The sequence below is a fragment of the Salmo salar genome, chromosome ssa26 (genome assembly GCF_905237065.1).
Source record: "Salmo salar chromosome ssa26, Ssal_v3.1, whole genome shotgun sequence".
Taxonomy (NCBI): domain Eukaryota; kingdom Metazoa; phylum Chordata; class Actinopteri; order Salmoniformes; family Salmonidae; genus Salmo; species Salmo salar.
The window spans coordinates 3,213,302-3,228,770 of record NC_059467.1 but is presented as its reverse complement, the minus strand read 5'-3'; the positions used below and the strand labels follow the sequence as shown (position 1 = coordinate 3,228,770).

At 41.8% G+C, this 15,469-nt stretch overlaps 1 protein-coding gene across 1 annotated transcript; it reads left to right on the top strand.

Moving 5' to 3' along the window:
• The first annotated feature begins 10,949 nt into the window (after nt 1–10,949).
• On the top strand, nt 10,950–14,818 carry LOC106587035 (serine/threonine-protein phosphatase 2A catalytic subunit beta isoform). Its single transcript, XM_014174887.2, has 7 exons — nt 10,950–11,404; nt 11,811–12,020; nt 12,147–12,320; nt 12,477–12,566; nt 12,657–12,818; nt 13,448–13,566; nt 13,695–14,818. The coding sequence occupies exons 1-7, from the start codon at nt 11,303–11,305 to the stop codon at nt 13,765–13,767; spliced, it is 930 nt and encodes a 309-aa protein (XP_014030362.1). The 5' UTR covers nt 10,950–11,302; the 3' UTR covers nt 13,768–14,818.
• The last annotated feature ends 651 nt before the right edge of the window (nt 14,819–15,469 follow it).

Here is a 15,469-nt window from a genome sequence, read left to right as displayed (position 1 = left end):
TTGCACCACAGACTGTCCAGGAGTTGGCGGATGCTTTAGTCCAGGTCTGGGAGGAGATCCCTCAGGAGACCATCCGCGACCTCATCAGGAGCATGCCCAGGCGTTGTAGGGAGGTCATACAGGCACGTGGAGGCCACACACACTACTGAGCCTCATTTTGACTTGTTTTAAGGACATTACATCAAAGGTGGATCAGCCTGTAGTGTGGTTTTCCACTTTAATTTTGAGTGTGACTCCAAATCCAGACCTCCATGGGTTGATAAATTGGATTTCCATTGATTATTTTTGTGTGATTTTGTTGTCAGCACATTCAACTATGTTAAGAAAAAAGTATTTAATAAGATTATTTCTTTCATTCAGATCTAGGATGTGTTGTTTAAGTGTTCCCTTTATTTTCTTGAGCAGTATATATTTTAGCAATTATATTTACTTTTGGTACTTAAGTATATTTAAAACCAAATACTTTGACTTTTACTCAAGTAGTATTTTACTGGGTGACTCACTTTTACTTGAGTAATTTTATATTAAGGTATCTTTAATTTGACTCAAGTATGGCATTTGGGTACTTTTTCCACTACTGTGTATAGTACGTGGAATGTCTTAGGTATGCACAAAGCGTTTTAGTTACAAATGTTCAACTTTCTTCCAGCTATTCAACTTGTTTTCAATATAAACTGAACAAAAAGATAAATGCAACAATTTCAAAGATTTTACTGAGTTACAGTTCATATAAGGAAATCAGCCAATTGAAAAAAATAGGTTATAATCTATGATTTCACATGACTGGGAATACAGATATGCATCAGTTGGTCACAGTTGAGTCACATTTGTTTTTCTGAGTGACTCGTTATTTTAGTAATTCGATTGATCTGCTGGCCTCATTCTCCAGCAGGATTTAAAGATTCTGTATTGTCAGTCGGTCAGCACAGGCTCCACAGACGTCAGGGCTTTCATACTTCTTGACCTTAGCGGAGCAGAGCTCTTGTGAAGTTGTCAAGGAAGTGAGTTTGTGTTTATACAGGACGTACCACCCCCTCCTACCGTCAACCAATCATGCCTATATGGAGCCTTCTGCATTGTTACAATTTGAGAGGCACACGCGGTACGGAGCTTGATCATGTAATTTCCGGTCAGAACTTGTAGACTTGTTTACGTGCTGCTGTGCGTTTTGTTGCTAACCTTACTTTGCTACCTGACAACTTTACGGTTTTTACTTTTTAATTACCATTTATATTTTTAGTTTTTCCCTCACTCAACTTTATTTTCATTCAACTTTTTCACTCCGGACGCTTTATCTGGACGTGGTTCGTCAGGACCTCCACCAGCCGAAGCTAAATAGTAACATTAACATGATGCCTTCTAATTGCAGTCGCTGTACTCATAATATACAGGAGAACGATCGCCTTACGGCGAGGATAGCTGTGCTGCAAGCCCAGCTTCAGACGCAATCGTTAGGCAAGGGTAATTTCAGTGTAGGAAAGGATGAAACGGCGTCTGTGCCACCAGTAAGTACAGAGAGTTGTATAAATCCCCTTGCACAGTCCCCGCAGCCGGACAACTTTCTCATGGCTTCTGGAGGGAAATGCTGTAGGAATGCTCAACCGGTGTCGCTCATTCAGCCGACAGAAACTTTCAACCGGTTCTCCCCATTAAGCAGCGAGTCGGAGTCAGCGGCCGAGCCTTCTCTGGTCTCTACTCCTCCCATTACGGGGTCTGAGACGCCGAAGCCTCCCACCATTAGCTCTGACAAATTGAAAACCCTAGTCATTGTTATCCACGTCGGCACCAACGATGTTAGGATGAAACAGTCAGAGGTCACCAAGCGCAACATAGCTTCAGCGTGTAAATCAGCTAGAAAGATGTGTCGGCATCGAGTAATTGTCTCTGGCCCCCTCCCAGTTAGGGGGAGTGATGAGCTCTACAGCAGTCTCACAACTCAATCGCTGGTTGAAAACTCTTTTCTGCCCCTCCCAAAAGATAGAATTTGTAGATAATTGGCCCTCTTTCTGGGACTCACCCACAAACAGAACCAAGCCTGGCCTGTTGAGGAGTGACGGACTCCATCCTAGCTGGAGGGGTGCTCTCATCTTATCTACGAACATAGACAGGGCTCTAACTCCCCAAGCTCCACAATGAGATAGGGTGCAGGCCAGGCAGCAGGCTGGTAGCCAGCCTGCCAGCTTAGTGGAGTCTGCCACTAGCACAGTCAGTGAAGTCAGCTCAGCTATACCCATTGAGACCGTGTCTGTGCCTCGACCTAGGTTGGGCAAAACTAAACATGGCGGTGTTCGCCTTAGCAATCTCACTGGAATAAAGACCTCCTCCATTCCTGCCATTATTGAAAGAGATTGTGATACCTCACATCTCAAAATAGGGCTACTTAATGTTAGATCCCTCACTTCCAAGGCAGTTACAGTCAATTAACTAATCACTGATCATAATCTTGATGTGATTGGCCTGACTGAAACATGGCTTAACCTCTTAGGGCTAGGAGGCAGTATTTACACTGCCGGATAAAAAATGTACCCGATTTAATCTGGTTACTACTCCTACCCAGTAACTAGAATATGCATATACTTATTAGATATGGATAGAAAACACCCTAAAGTTTCTAAAACTGTTTGAATGGTGTCTGTGAGTATAACAGAACTCATATGGCAGGCAAAAACCTGAGAGATTCCTTTACAGGAAGTGGCCTGTCTGACCATTTATTGGCTTTCTTTGACATCTCTTTCCAAAACAAAGGATCTCTGCGGTAACGTGACACTTCCCACGGCTCCCATAGGCTCTCAGAGCCCGGGAAAAAGCTGAATGTCGTCATTCCAGCCCCAGGCTGAAACACATTATCGCCTTTGTCAAGTGGCCGATCAAGGGACAGTGGGCTTAGGCGCGTGCACTGGTCGCCCCCGTCTTTCTGTTTTTTCCTCTGTTTACCTAATTGCAGATTCCCGGTCGGAATATTATCGCTTTTTTTACGAGATAAATTGCATAAAATTTTATTTTAAACAGCGGTTGACATGCTTCGAAGTACGGTAATGGAATATTTAGAAATTTTTTGTCACGAAATGCGCCATGCTCGTAACCCTGATTTACCATTTCGGATAGTGTCTGGAACGCACGAACAAATCGCCGCTATTTGGATATAACGATGGATTATTTGGGACCAAACCAACATTTGTTATTGAAGTAGAAGTCCTGGGAGTGCATTCTGACAAAGAACATCAAAGGTAATCAAACTTTTGTAATAGTAAATCTGACTTTGGTATAGGGCTAAACTTGGTGGGTGTCTAAATAGCTAGCCCGTGATGGCTGGGCTATGTACTTCTGTATCTATAATTCTTAAAATAATTGTTATGCTTTTTGTGAACGTTTATCGTGAGTAATTTAGTAAATTGTTAGTAAATTCCCCGGAAGTTGCGGGGGGTATGCTAGTTCTGAACGTCACATGCTAATGCAAAAAGCTGTTTTTTGATATAAATATGAACTTGATTGAACAAAACATGCATGTATTGTATAACATAATGTCCTAGGATTGTCATCTGATGAAGATCATCAAAGGTTAGTGCTGCATTTAGCTGTGGTTTGGGTTTATGTGACATTATATGCTAGCTTGAAAAATGGGTGTCTGATTATTTCTGGCTGGGTACTCTGCTGACATAATCTAATGTTTTGCTTTCGTTGTAAAGCCTTTTTGAAATCGGACAGTGTGGTTAGATTAACGAGAGTCTTGTCTTTAAATTGCTGTAAAATAGTCATATGTTTGAGAAATTGAAGTAATAGCATTTCTAAGGTATTTGAAAATCGCGCCACAGGATTCAACTGGCTGTTACGTAGGTGGGACGATTTGGTGCCACCTAGCCCAGAGAGGTAAAGCCTGATGAATTTACAGTGTTAAATGAGGCCTCACCTCCTGGTTACAGTAGTAACCATATCCCCAGCGCATCCCGCAAAGGCGGAGGTGTTGCTAACATTTATGATAGCAAATTTCAATTTACAAAAAACCCCCTCAGTTTTCGTCTTTTGAGCTTCTAGTCATGAAATCTATGCAGCCTACTCAATCACTTTTTATAGCAACTGTTTACAGGCCTCCTGGGCCATATACAGCGTTCCTCACTGAGTTCCCTGAATTCCTTTCGGACCTTGTAGTCATGGCAGATAATATTCTAATTTTTGGTGACTTTAATATTCACATGGAAAAGTCCACAGATCCACTCCAAAAGGCTTTCGGAGCCATCATCGACTCAGTGGGTTTTGTCCAACATGTCTCCAGACCTACTCACTGCCACAGTCATACTCTGGACCTAGTTTTGTCCCATGGAATAAATGTTGTGGATCTTAATGTGTTTCCTCATAATCCTGGACTATCGGACCAGGATTATAATCTGCTCAGACCCCAACCAAGGATCATCAAAAGTCGTGCTATAAATTCTCGGACAACCCAAAGATTCCTAGATGCCCTTCCAGACTCCCTCCACCTACCCAAGGACGTCAGAGTACAAAAATCAGTTAACCACCTGAGGAACTCAATTTAACCTTGCGCAATACCCTAGATGCAGTCGCAACCCTAAAACAAAAAACATTTGTCATAAGAAACTAGCTCCCTGGTATACAGTAAATGCCCGAGCTCTGAAGCAAGCTTCCAGAAAATTGGAATGGAAATGGCGCCACACCAAACTGGAAGTCTTCCGACTACATTTACATTTAAGTCATTTAGCAGACGCTCTTATCCCGAGCGACTTACAAATTGGAAAGACAGTACCGTGCAGCTTGGATAGACAGTACCGTGCAGTATCGAAGAGCCCTCACTGCTGCTCGATCCTCCTATTTTTCCAACTTAATTGAGGAAAATAATAACAATCCAAAATGTATTTTTGATGCTGTCGCAAAGCTAACTGAAAAGCAGCATTCCCCAAGAGAGGATGGCTTTCACTTCAGCAGTGATACATTCATTAACTTCTTTGAGGAAGATCATGATCATTAGAAAGCAAATTACGGACTCCTCTTTCAATCTGCGTATTCCTCCAAAGCTCAGTTGTCCTGAGTCTGCACAACTCTGCCAGGACCTAGGATCAAGAGAGACACTCAAGTGTTTTAGTGCCATATCGCTTGACACAATGATGAAAATAATCATGGCCTCTAAACCTTCAAGCTGCATACTGGACCCTATTCCAACTTAACTACTGAAAGAGCTGCTTCCTGTGCTTGGCCCTCCTATGTTGAACATAATAAATGGCTCTCAATCCACCGGATGTGTACCAAACTCACTAAAAGTGGCAGTAATAAAGCCTCTCTTGAAAAAGCCAAACCTTGACCCAGAAAATATTTAAAAAACTATCGACCTATATCAAATCTCCCATTCCCCTCAAAAAAAATGAAAAAGCTGTTGCGCAGCAACTCACTGCTTTCCTGAAGACAAACAATGTATACGAAACACTTCAGTCTGGTTTTAGACCCCATCATAGCACTGAGACTGCACTTGTGAAGGTGGTAAAAGACCTTTTAATGGCATCAGACCGAGGCTCTGCATCTGTCCTCGTGCTCCTAGACCTTAGTGCTGCTGTTGATACCGTTGATCACCACATTCTTTTGGAGAGATTGGAAACCCAAATTGGTCTACACGGACAATTTTTTGCCTGGTTTAGATCTTTCTGTCGGAAAGATATCAGTTTGTCTCTGTGGATGGTTTGTCCTCTGACAAATCACTGGAACGAACTACAAAAATCTCTGAAACTGGAAACACTTATCTCCCTCACTAGCTTTAAGCACCAGCTGTCAGAGCAGCTCACAGATCACTGCACCTGTAGATAGCCCATCTATAATTTAGCCTAAACAACTACCCCTTCCCCTACAGTATTTATTTATTTATTTATTTTGCTCCTTTGCACCCCATTATTTCTATTTTGCACTTTCTTCCACTACAAATCTACCATTCCAGTGTTTTACTTGCTATATTGTATTTACTTTGCCACCATGGTCTTTTTTTGCCTTTACCTCCCTTATCTCACCTCATTTGCTCACATTGTATATATACTTACTTTTCTACTATATTATTGACTGTATGTTTGTTTTACTCCATGTGTAACTCTGTGTTGTTGTATGTGTCGAACTGCTTTGCTTTATCTTGGCCAGGTTGCAACTGTAAATGAGAACTTGTTCTCAACTTGCCTACCTGGTTATTAAATAAAGGTGAAAAAAATTAAATAATCCTCTGTAAATTTCGGTGTTCCTCAAGGTTCCGTTTTAGGACCACTATTGTTTTCACTATATATTTTACCTCTTGGTGATGTCATTCAGAAGCATAATGTTAACTTTCACTGCTATGCGGATGACACACAGCTGTACATTTCGATGAAATATGGTGAAGCCCCAAAATTGCCCTCGCTGGAAGCCTGTGTTTCAGACATAAGGAAGTGGATGGCTGCAAATGTTCTACGTTTAAACTCGGACAAAACAGATGCTTTTTCTAGGTCCCAAGAAACAAAAAGATCTTCTGTTGAATCTGACAATTAATCTTGATGGTTGTACAGTCGTATCAAATAAAACTGTGAAGGACCTCGGCATTACTCTGGACCCTGATCTCTCTTTTGATGAACATATCAAGACTGTTTCAAAGACAGCTTTTTTCCATTGCAAAAATCTGAAATTTTCTGTCCAAAATTTATGCAGAAAAATGTATCCATGCTTTTGTCACTTCTAGGTTAGACTACTGCAATGCTCTACTTTCCAGCTACCTGGATAAAGCACTAAATAAACTTCAGTTAGTGCTAAACACGGGTGCTAGAATCTTGACTAGAACCAGAAAATGTGATCATATTACTCCAGTGCTAGCCTCTCTACACTGGATTCCTGTTAAGGCAAGGGCTGATTTCAAGGTTTTACTGCTAACCTACAGAGCATTACATGGGCTTACCTACCTATCTTTACGATTTGGTCCTATCCATGTGAGAGACGCAGACTCGGTCTCGACCTTAAAGTCTTTATTGAAGACTCATCTCTTCAGTAGGTCCTATGATTGAGTGTAGTCTGGCCCAGGAGTGTGAAGGTGAACGGAAAGGTACTGGAGTAACGAACCGCCCTTGCTGTCTGTGCCTGGCCGGTTCCCCTCTCTCCACTGGGATTCTCTGCCTCAAACCCTATTACAGGGGCTGAGTCACTGGCTTACTGGTGCTCTTCCATGCCGTTCCTAGGAGGGGTGCGTCACTGACGGGATCTTCCTGTCCGGGTTGGCGCCCCCCCCTTGGGTTGTGCCATGGGGGAGATCTTTGTGGGCTATACTCGGCCTTGTCTCAGGATGGTAAGTTGGTGGATGAAGATATCCCTCTAGTGGTGTGGGGGCTGTGCTTTGGCAAAGTGGGTGGGGTTATATCCTGCCTGTTTGGCCCTGTCCGGGGGTATCGTCGGACAGGGCCACAGTGTCTCCCGACCCCTGCTGTCTCAGCCTCCAGTATTTATGCAGCAATGGTTTATGTGTCGGGGGGCTTGCCTTCTAGGCAGAGTTCCTCTGTCCAGTGTCTGTGTTCTTTTGCCCATCTTAATCTTTTCTTTTTATTGTCCAGTCTGAGATATGGCTTTTCTTCGCATCTCTGACTAGAAGGCCAGCCTCCCGGAGTCGCCTCTTCACTGTTGACGTTGAGACTGGTGTTTTGCGGGTACTATTTAATGAAGCTGCCAGTTGAGGACTTGTGAGGCGTCTGTTTCTCAAACTAGCCACTCTAATGTACTTGTCCTCTTGCTCAGTTGTGCACCGGGGCCTCCCACTCCTCTTTCTATTCTGGTTAGAGCCAGTTTGTGCTGTTCTGTGAAGGGAGTAGTACACAGTGTTGTACGAGATGTTCATGGAATAGCCTTCATTTCTCAGAACAAGAATAGACTGACGAGTTTCAGAAGAAAGTGCTTTGTTTCTGGCCATTTTGAGCCTGTAATCGAACCCACAAATGCTGATGCTCCAGATACTCAACTAGTCTAAAACAACAGTTTTCATCTGTGTTAACAATTGCAAAAGGGTTTTCTAATGATCAATTAGCTAATCCAAGTTTATCATTTTAAAAGGCTAACACAACATGCCATTGGATGGTTGCTAGTGGTTGCTGATAAACAAGGACATTTCTAAGTGACCATAAACTTTTGAACGGTAGTGTAAATATCAAACCACTGTCAGAATATGTCACGCCCTGACCTGAGAGATCCTTTTTATGTCTCTATTTAGGTTTGGTCAGGGTGTGATTTGGGTGGGCATTCTGTCTGTTTTTCTATGTTTGGGATTGCTTTGTTTCGGCCAGGTATGGCTCCCAATCAGGAACAGCTGTACATCGTTGTTGCTGATTGGGAGTCATACTTAGGCAGCCTGTTTTTCCTTTGGGTTTTGTGGGTGAATATTTTCCTGTTTAGTTTTGTTAACCTGACAGAACTGTTGCTGGTCGTTTTTTGGTTTATTTTTGTATAGTGTTCATTCGGTCCATTAAAATCATTCACGATGAACACATCCTCCGCTGCACCTTGGTCTCATTTTGACGACGGCCGTTACAGAATACCTTAGTATTTCATAAGTTTAACTTGTAGCAAATATAGAATACATTCAGAACAAAATGCTGATAACCGTGTACAAATTAATCTAATTAGCTACAGTTGAAACCGGTTTATAAATTATAGTGTACATCAGCTGACTAACTGGAGCTGGCTAGCAACTGCTACAGCATCAAATTGTATTTGACACATGCGCCGAACACAACAGGTAGACACTGTAGACCTGGCAGGTAGCAGGTAGCCTAGTGGTTAGAGCGTTGGGCCAGTAACCAAAAGGTTGCTGGATTGAATCCCCGAGCTGCCAATGTAAAAATCTGTCATTTTGCCCCTGAACAAGGCAGTTAACCCACTGTTCCCTGGTAGGCCGTCATTGTAAATAAGAATTTGTTCTTAACTGGCTTGCCTCGTTAAATAAAAGGTTTTAAAAAAGTAAGTTCAATGCTTACTTACAAGCCCTTAACCAACAATGCAGTTTGAAGAAAAATAAGTGTTTAGTAAAAAATGTAAATAACATAGTTAAAGAGCAGCAGTAAAATAACAGTAGCACGGGGGGTAGGCATTTGATTAGCTGTTCAGGAGTCTTATGGCTTGGGGGTAGAAGATGTTAAGAAGCCTCTTGGACCTAGATTTGGCGCTCCGGTACTGCTTGCCATGTGGTAGCAGAGAGAACAGTCTATGACTAGGGTGGCTGGAGTCTTTTTTTAGGTCCTTCCTCTGACACTGCCTGGTATAGAGGTCCTGGAATGCAGGAAGCTTGCCCCATTCATGTACTGGGCCATACGCACTACCCTCTTGCGGTCAGAGGCCGAGCAGTTGCCATACCAGGCAGTGATGCAAACAGTCAGGATGCTCTCGATGGTGCAGCTGTGGAAATTGAGGACCCGAGGGGGAATAGGCTTTGTCGTGCCCTCTTTTTATTTTTATTGAACCTTTATTTGGGCAAGACAGTTAATCTACAGGATTGGTGGGTCCCCCTCGGGATGGTTGAGCTAACGTAGGCTAATGTGATTAGCATGAGGTTGTAAGTAACAAGAACATTTCCCAGGACATAGACATATCTGATATTGGCAGAAAACTTAAATTATTGTTAATCTAACTGCACTGTCCAATTTACAGTAGCTATTACAGTGAAATAATACCATGCCATTGTTTGAGGAGAGTGTACAGTTATTAACTTGAAATGTTATTAATAAACCAATTACGCACATTTGGGCAGTCTTGATACAAAGTTTTGAACAGAAATGCAATGGTTTATTGGATCAGTCTAAAACTTTGCAAATACACTGCTGCCATCTAGTGGCCGAAATCTAAATTGTGCCTGGGCTGGAATAATACATTATGGCCCTTCTCTTGCATTTCAATTTTTTTTATTTTTTAAATGCATGATTTTTTCTTTGTATTATCTTTTACCAGATCTAATGTGTTATATCACGCCTACATTTCCACAAACTTCAAAGTGTTTCCTTTCAAATGGTATCAAGAATATGCATATCCTTGCTTCAGGTCCTGAGTTACAGGCAATTATGTCATTTTAGGCGAAAATTGAAAATTGTCCGGTCCTTAAGAGGTTTTAAGAACAAATTCTTATTTACAATGACGGCCTATCCCGGCCAAACCTGGACGACGCTGGGCCCATTGTGCGCCGCCCTATGGGACTCCCAATCACGGCCGAATGTGATACAGCCTGGATTTGAACCAGGGACTGTAGTGACGCCTCTTGCACAGATGCAGTGCCTTAGAACACTGCGCCACTCGGGAGCCAGCTCTTCACAACTGGCTTGGTGTGTTTGGACAATGATAGTTCATTGGTGATGTGGACATCAAGAAACTTGAAGCTCTCAACCTGCTCCACTACAGCCCCGTCGATGAGAATGGGTGCGTGTTTGGTCCTCCTTTTCCTGTAGTCCACAATCATCTCCCTTGGTCTTGGTCACGTTGAGGGAGAGGTTGTTGTCCTGGCACCACATGGCCAGGTCTCTGACCTCCTCCCTATAGGCTGTCTCATCGTTGTCGGTGATCAGGCCAACCACTGTTGTGTCATCGGCAAACTTTGGCATTTGTTGTGTTAGCTTGAAAGCTTGTGACTTGTACTCGTCGGGAATGTTCAATGTCAATTAGCTAGCTAGTTTCTAACATAACAGCTTCCTAGTTATCTGTAGCAATCCGATTATGTTGACAATTGTGTAGGTAGTGTCTTATTTGAGAAGTAATTACCAACATTGTCAAAATCTATTTTGACTGCAGCTTTCTTCGTTGGGAAAAAGACATGTAATTAAAAGAAACGGACAGGGACCAATGGCGAGCATCAATGGGTGTAACTTGACATCAAGAAATGCCGATATCAGAAAACGCCCCAAATTGCGTTCTGCAATTACACTCTTCTCGTTTAATGCCCTGTGCGTGTAATTCGTCTTCTTCACCACAAGGTGGCTGGTGTGTAATAAATGGTGGCATTAGAACTCCCTTAAAACCCCGTATGTTATTGTTGTAGGCCAGCTAGCTACAGCGCTTCGTCGCCGGTAAAATTCTACCGCACGGAGGGATTTTAATCCACTCTGATTCCCTTCAGTTAATACTCTGTTCGCCTGTTTACGAGACTTTGGTTTGATATATTTTACCATGATTAGAAAGTAGATAGGTCATTAGTTCTGAATTTTAGAGTCATTACTTTGCCGGGACAGGAGCAGCTAACAAGTCAGCCAGCTAACTAGTTAGCTAGTCAATTTAGCTAATACATTTTTTTTCCCCGATCAAGACGTCGATTGATACCACGGCTGTCATGGAAGACAAATCTTTTACGAAGGAATTAGATCAATGGATCGAACAACTCAACGAGTGTAAACAACTTACGGAGAATCAAGTCAGGAGTCTGTGTGAGAAGGTAACTTTAACTAAACCCAATTTGTTAGATTAGAGCTGAAATTATTGTTCGACGAGATTAGTTGGCTTGTTGAACGGTAGCTAACAATAGGTAGCTAGCATAGCTAACTAACAGTAGCCAGTTAGTTTCAAAGCATACTTGCTAACGATTTAGCTAGCTAACTCTCGTTAGCGGGAATTGGGCCTAACCATTCAGCTAGCCAAACTGAAGCCTACATGGAATGACAAAACTATCCAGATGATTAACACCAAGATGACTAACCACAGTTAACGTACTTATTCAGAACGCCCTTCAATCCAATCAATATTTATGGGTGTGCAAGGCTAGCTATCTGATCAACAATTTCGCTGGTAGGACAGGGCCTTATGTTAATGATCTAGCTAAATGTACATATTGTCGTTTTCAGGCCAAGGAAATCCTTACCAAAGAATCAAATGTGCAGAAAGTGCGATGTCCGGTCACAGTTTGTGGGGATGTTCATGGACAGTTCCATGATCTCATGGAACTCTTCAAGATTGGGGGGAAATCTCCTGACACCAACTACCTGTTCATGGGGGATTACGTGGATAGAGGCTACTACTCAGTGGAAACTGTCACTCTTCTCGTCACATTAAAGGTATGCTTTTCACAACTCACTTTACACAAAGGTGTCTAGTGTACCAAGTTATGATGATAATTCACTGTTGATCAAGTAGGTAAGACCTGTATATGATGACAGATTACTTTTGGTGAAATGTTGCAGGTCCGGTACCAAGAACGAATCACAATTCTGCGAGGAAACCATGAAAGCAGGCAAATCACACAGGTGTATGGCTTCTATGACGAGTGCTTGAGGAAATACGGCAATGCCAACGTGTGGAAATCCTTCACAGACCTGTTTGACTATCTCCCACTAACTGCACTTGTAGATGAACAGGTATTTTTGGTTTCTTTCCCTATTAAATCTGCATTTGTACAGTTTCACCAACTCAATATTTGAATAGTCAATGTTTAATGGAAGTGAGTATGTTCTATTTAAATCCTCCACACTAACTGCTAATTTCTAATCCAAACTGTACTTTTATATTGCCAGATCTTCTGCCTACATGGAGGCCTCTCTCCTTCAATAGACACTCTTGATCACATACGGGCTCTGGACCGCTTGCAAGAGGTCCCACACGAGGTAGATATATTATGTTGCACAGAGAGTATAGGTGTCATTCTAAAAGTCTTTCATGGCGCACCAGCATTAACTGTGTTATTTTTCTTTCAGGGTCCAATGTGTGACCTACTGTGGTCAGACCCAGATGACCGTGGTGGCTGGGGTATCTCCCCTAGAGGTGCTGGCTACACCTTTGGTCAAGACATCTCTGAAACCTTCAACCATGCCAACGGACTCACCCTTGTGTCCCGTGCCCATCAATTGGTTATGGAGGTACAATCTAATTTGTTAATCTGCTTTTACATTTTCAATCAAAGTTGTATAATACTGAGTCAGTATTTACAATTTCCCCACCTTTGGAGAAAACACAGGAGTTCAGACTGCCAGCAAAAAAGCCCCATTTACATGTTGCTTATGAGTGCATTTCACACTACTTTGGGATTAGGATTGGTTTGTAAGGCTCCTGTGGATGTCCTGCTTAATGTTTGTGTCATCGCAAATCAACTGCATTATACTTCAACCAGAAAGGTTATTTGGCTACTTTGCTAGTCTGTCAAGCTTTAGCATTCTTACTAACAGCGGCATTCAAAATGGGTATTTTGCAATGATCAACCAAATAATCTTAGCGACCATTCAATAAATAATCAAAACTTTAAGCGTAATGACAACCCAAAAAATGGTGTATATCTAGGCAAAATTGAATGTGCGCAGATGGCGACCGGCATTTGGGTTCCCACACGTTGGCCATTGTACTTGTTTATGACGTGAATAACAACTTGGAAGTATTTCTTTCTAATTGTTATTACTAGGGATGTTTGGAGACCTGCCACATCGTTAGGATTGTATATTATACAAGGGTGCAAACAATGCCTTACGCCTGGTTCTTAATTGTTTTTCTTCAGGGATACAACTGGGGCCATGACAAAAATGTTGTCACCATTTTCAGTGCACCAAATTACTGCTATCGCTGTGGCAACCAGGCAGCCATCATGGAGCTGGATGATACACTCAAATATTCTTTGTAAGTATGAGGATTTCTAGTGACTTTCCTACTATTCAAATTGTGTAGATCAGACATCCAATGTTTGCACAAAAGTGTTGAGCCACAGAAAACAATCTGACCATATTGTCTTTCTCAATCCCCTTCAGCCTACAGTTCGACCCGGCTCCTCGACGCGGAGAGCCTCATGTGACTAGACGCACCCCTGACTACTTCCTGTAAATGTTTGAAGCAATCCTTGTTCAAGTACTGCACATCTAGATTTGAATATACTGTACAAGAGGGGTTTAATAAATGCATTCTACAGAAGATAATGGTATAGAAAACCTACAAAATAATAGCAAGAACCCCCTCTGCAGTTTAGAAAATGCTGTCATAATGCTGTGCTGATAAACATTTACAATACATGTTTAACTTTTCTTTTTTTTTTTTTATACATGTTTTAAAGTGATTGAATAATGAAAGTACCAACATGGACCAAAATGTGCCATAAAATCTTAAGACATGTAAAACTTGCCTTTTTTTTTTTCTTTTTTTTTTACTTCAATAGAATACTATTTGGCCAATGTTGCTACAGATTGTACACAAGATGTGATAACCAAGTATTTTGTGGCCATTATAAGAAAGCCCCATACAAACCAGCCCATAGAGTTAACTAACCTGTTCTTGTTGACACTTTCTTCATTCATTTCAGCATAATATTTTTTTAGCACTGTCAGTTTCTATAAAAAAAAAAAAAGCTAACAAAGATTAAATCCATGTTTTGTACCACTCTGTGGTTCCTCACAATCTTAACTGCTGCATATCTAGCATTTCCAAGCACCTTTGCAGGAACTAGTTGTTTCTAAAGTGTGACCAAAACAAAGCTCTACACACATGCAAGAGGCATCTCACTTGACACAAAACATGAATGTAATATCTTTCTGAATTCTCTAGTTTTTATAGAAGCAACTGGAAATTGACAGTTTAAGGTCCTTTTTTTCTCACTTAATTGAGAACGAAGAAAGTATCTCCAAGAACAGGTTAGTTAAATCTATGGGCTGGTTTGTATGGGGCTTTCCTGTAATGGACACAATATTTGGTTGTAGACCAGCTCATGTTATCTGTAGCTACTCAAACTGACTATGGTATGAAATGTTTTTTTTGCTAGATTGTAAACTTAGATTCCTGAAAGTCATTTAGCTTCTTAGGCCAAGTGGCATTCATAAAGATGACTTGCTCTGCTGAACATCTCAGCAACCTTATAATTTGAATAAAGATAAAGAGCATTTAACGGTCCTCTTATTGTCAGTTATCACTCAGGTCAGCTTTACTGTTTCAGTTAGTAATGAGGCTGGAATAAGGGTACTTGAGGGCTTTTTACATTAAGCCACACTGAGCTGGGGTAAGTTTCCCCAAATGATGGAAAGGACAATGGAATGAAAATATATCTTTTCACACTGAGGCTGACAAACTTTGCTGATCCTATACTGTTTCCTGACTATCAAGTTACCACACTGCTTTTTGGCTATACCCCTTTATCCATTTTTCGCAATCAAGGATTGTAGTAGTTGGTTTTGCTCTATCCATGGTTATAAGTACCAATCAAGTGCCTCGACGGCAAAAGTGGAAATAAAAAATCCACTAGCAGGAACTAGCAAGCCCTGAGCACAGTTGTGGTAAAATGTCCTTTATCAGACTAGCCTTATGGCATTTTTCAAGAATGAGCATAAAAGCATTAAATGGGGAGAAGAACCAAGTCTGGCCATGTGAAGAAGTGCAGCTATAGTGGGGGGGGGGTAACTTTGGTCAGGGTCACCCCAACTGGCACACCATGAATAGAGGGATGTTGATGGCCAGCAATTTTGTAGCAGTGGTAATGGCCAAGCGCGTTGCTCTGTCGCTGCTAAAAAGTGGCGTGAGATCAGTTGTTGGATGGGGTGTT

Coding starts and splice junctions, on each gene's coding strand:
- LOC106587035 (XM_014174887.2), top strand. CDS start 11,303: ATGGAAGACAAATCTTTTACGAAGGAATTAGATCAATGGATCGAACAA. Junction 11,405..11,810: donor TCAGGAGTCTGTGTGAGAAG/GTAACTTTAACT, acceptor TGTCGTTTTCAG/GCCAAGGAAATCCTTACCAA. Junction 12,819..13,447: donor CCCATCAATTGGTTATGGAG/GTACAATCTAAT, acceptor GTTTTTCTTCAG/GGATACAACTGGGGCCATGA.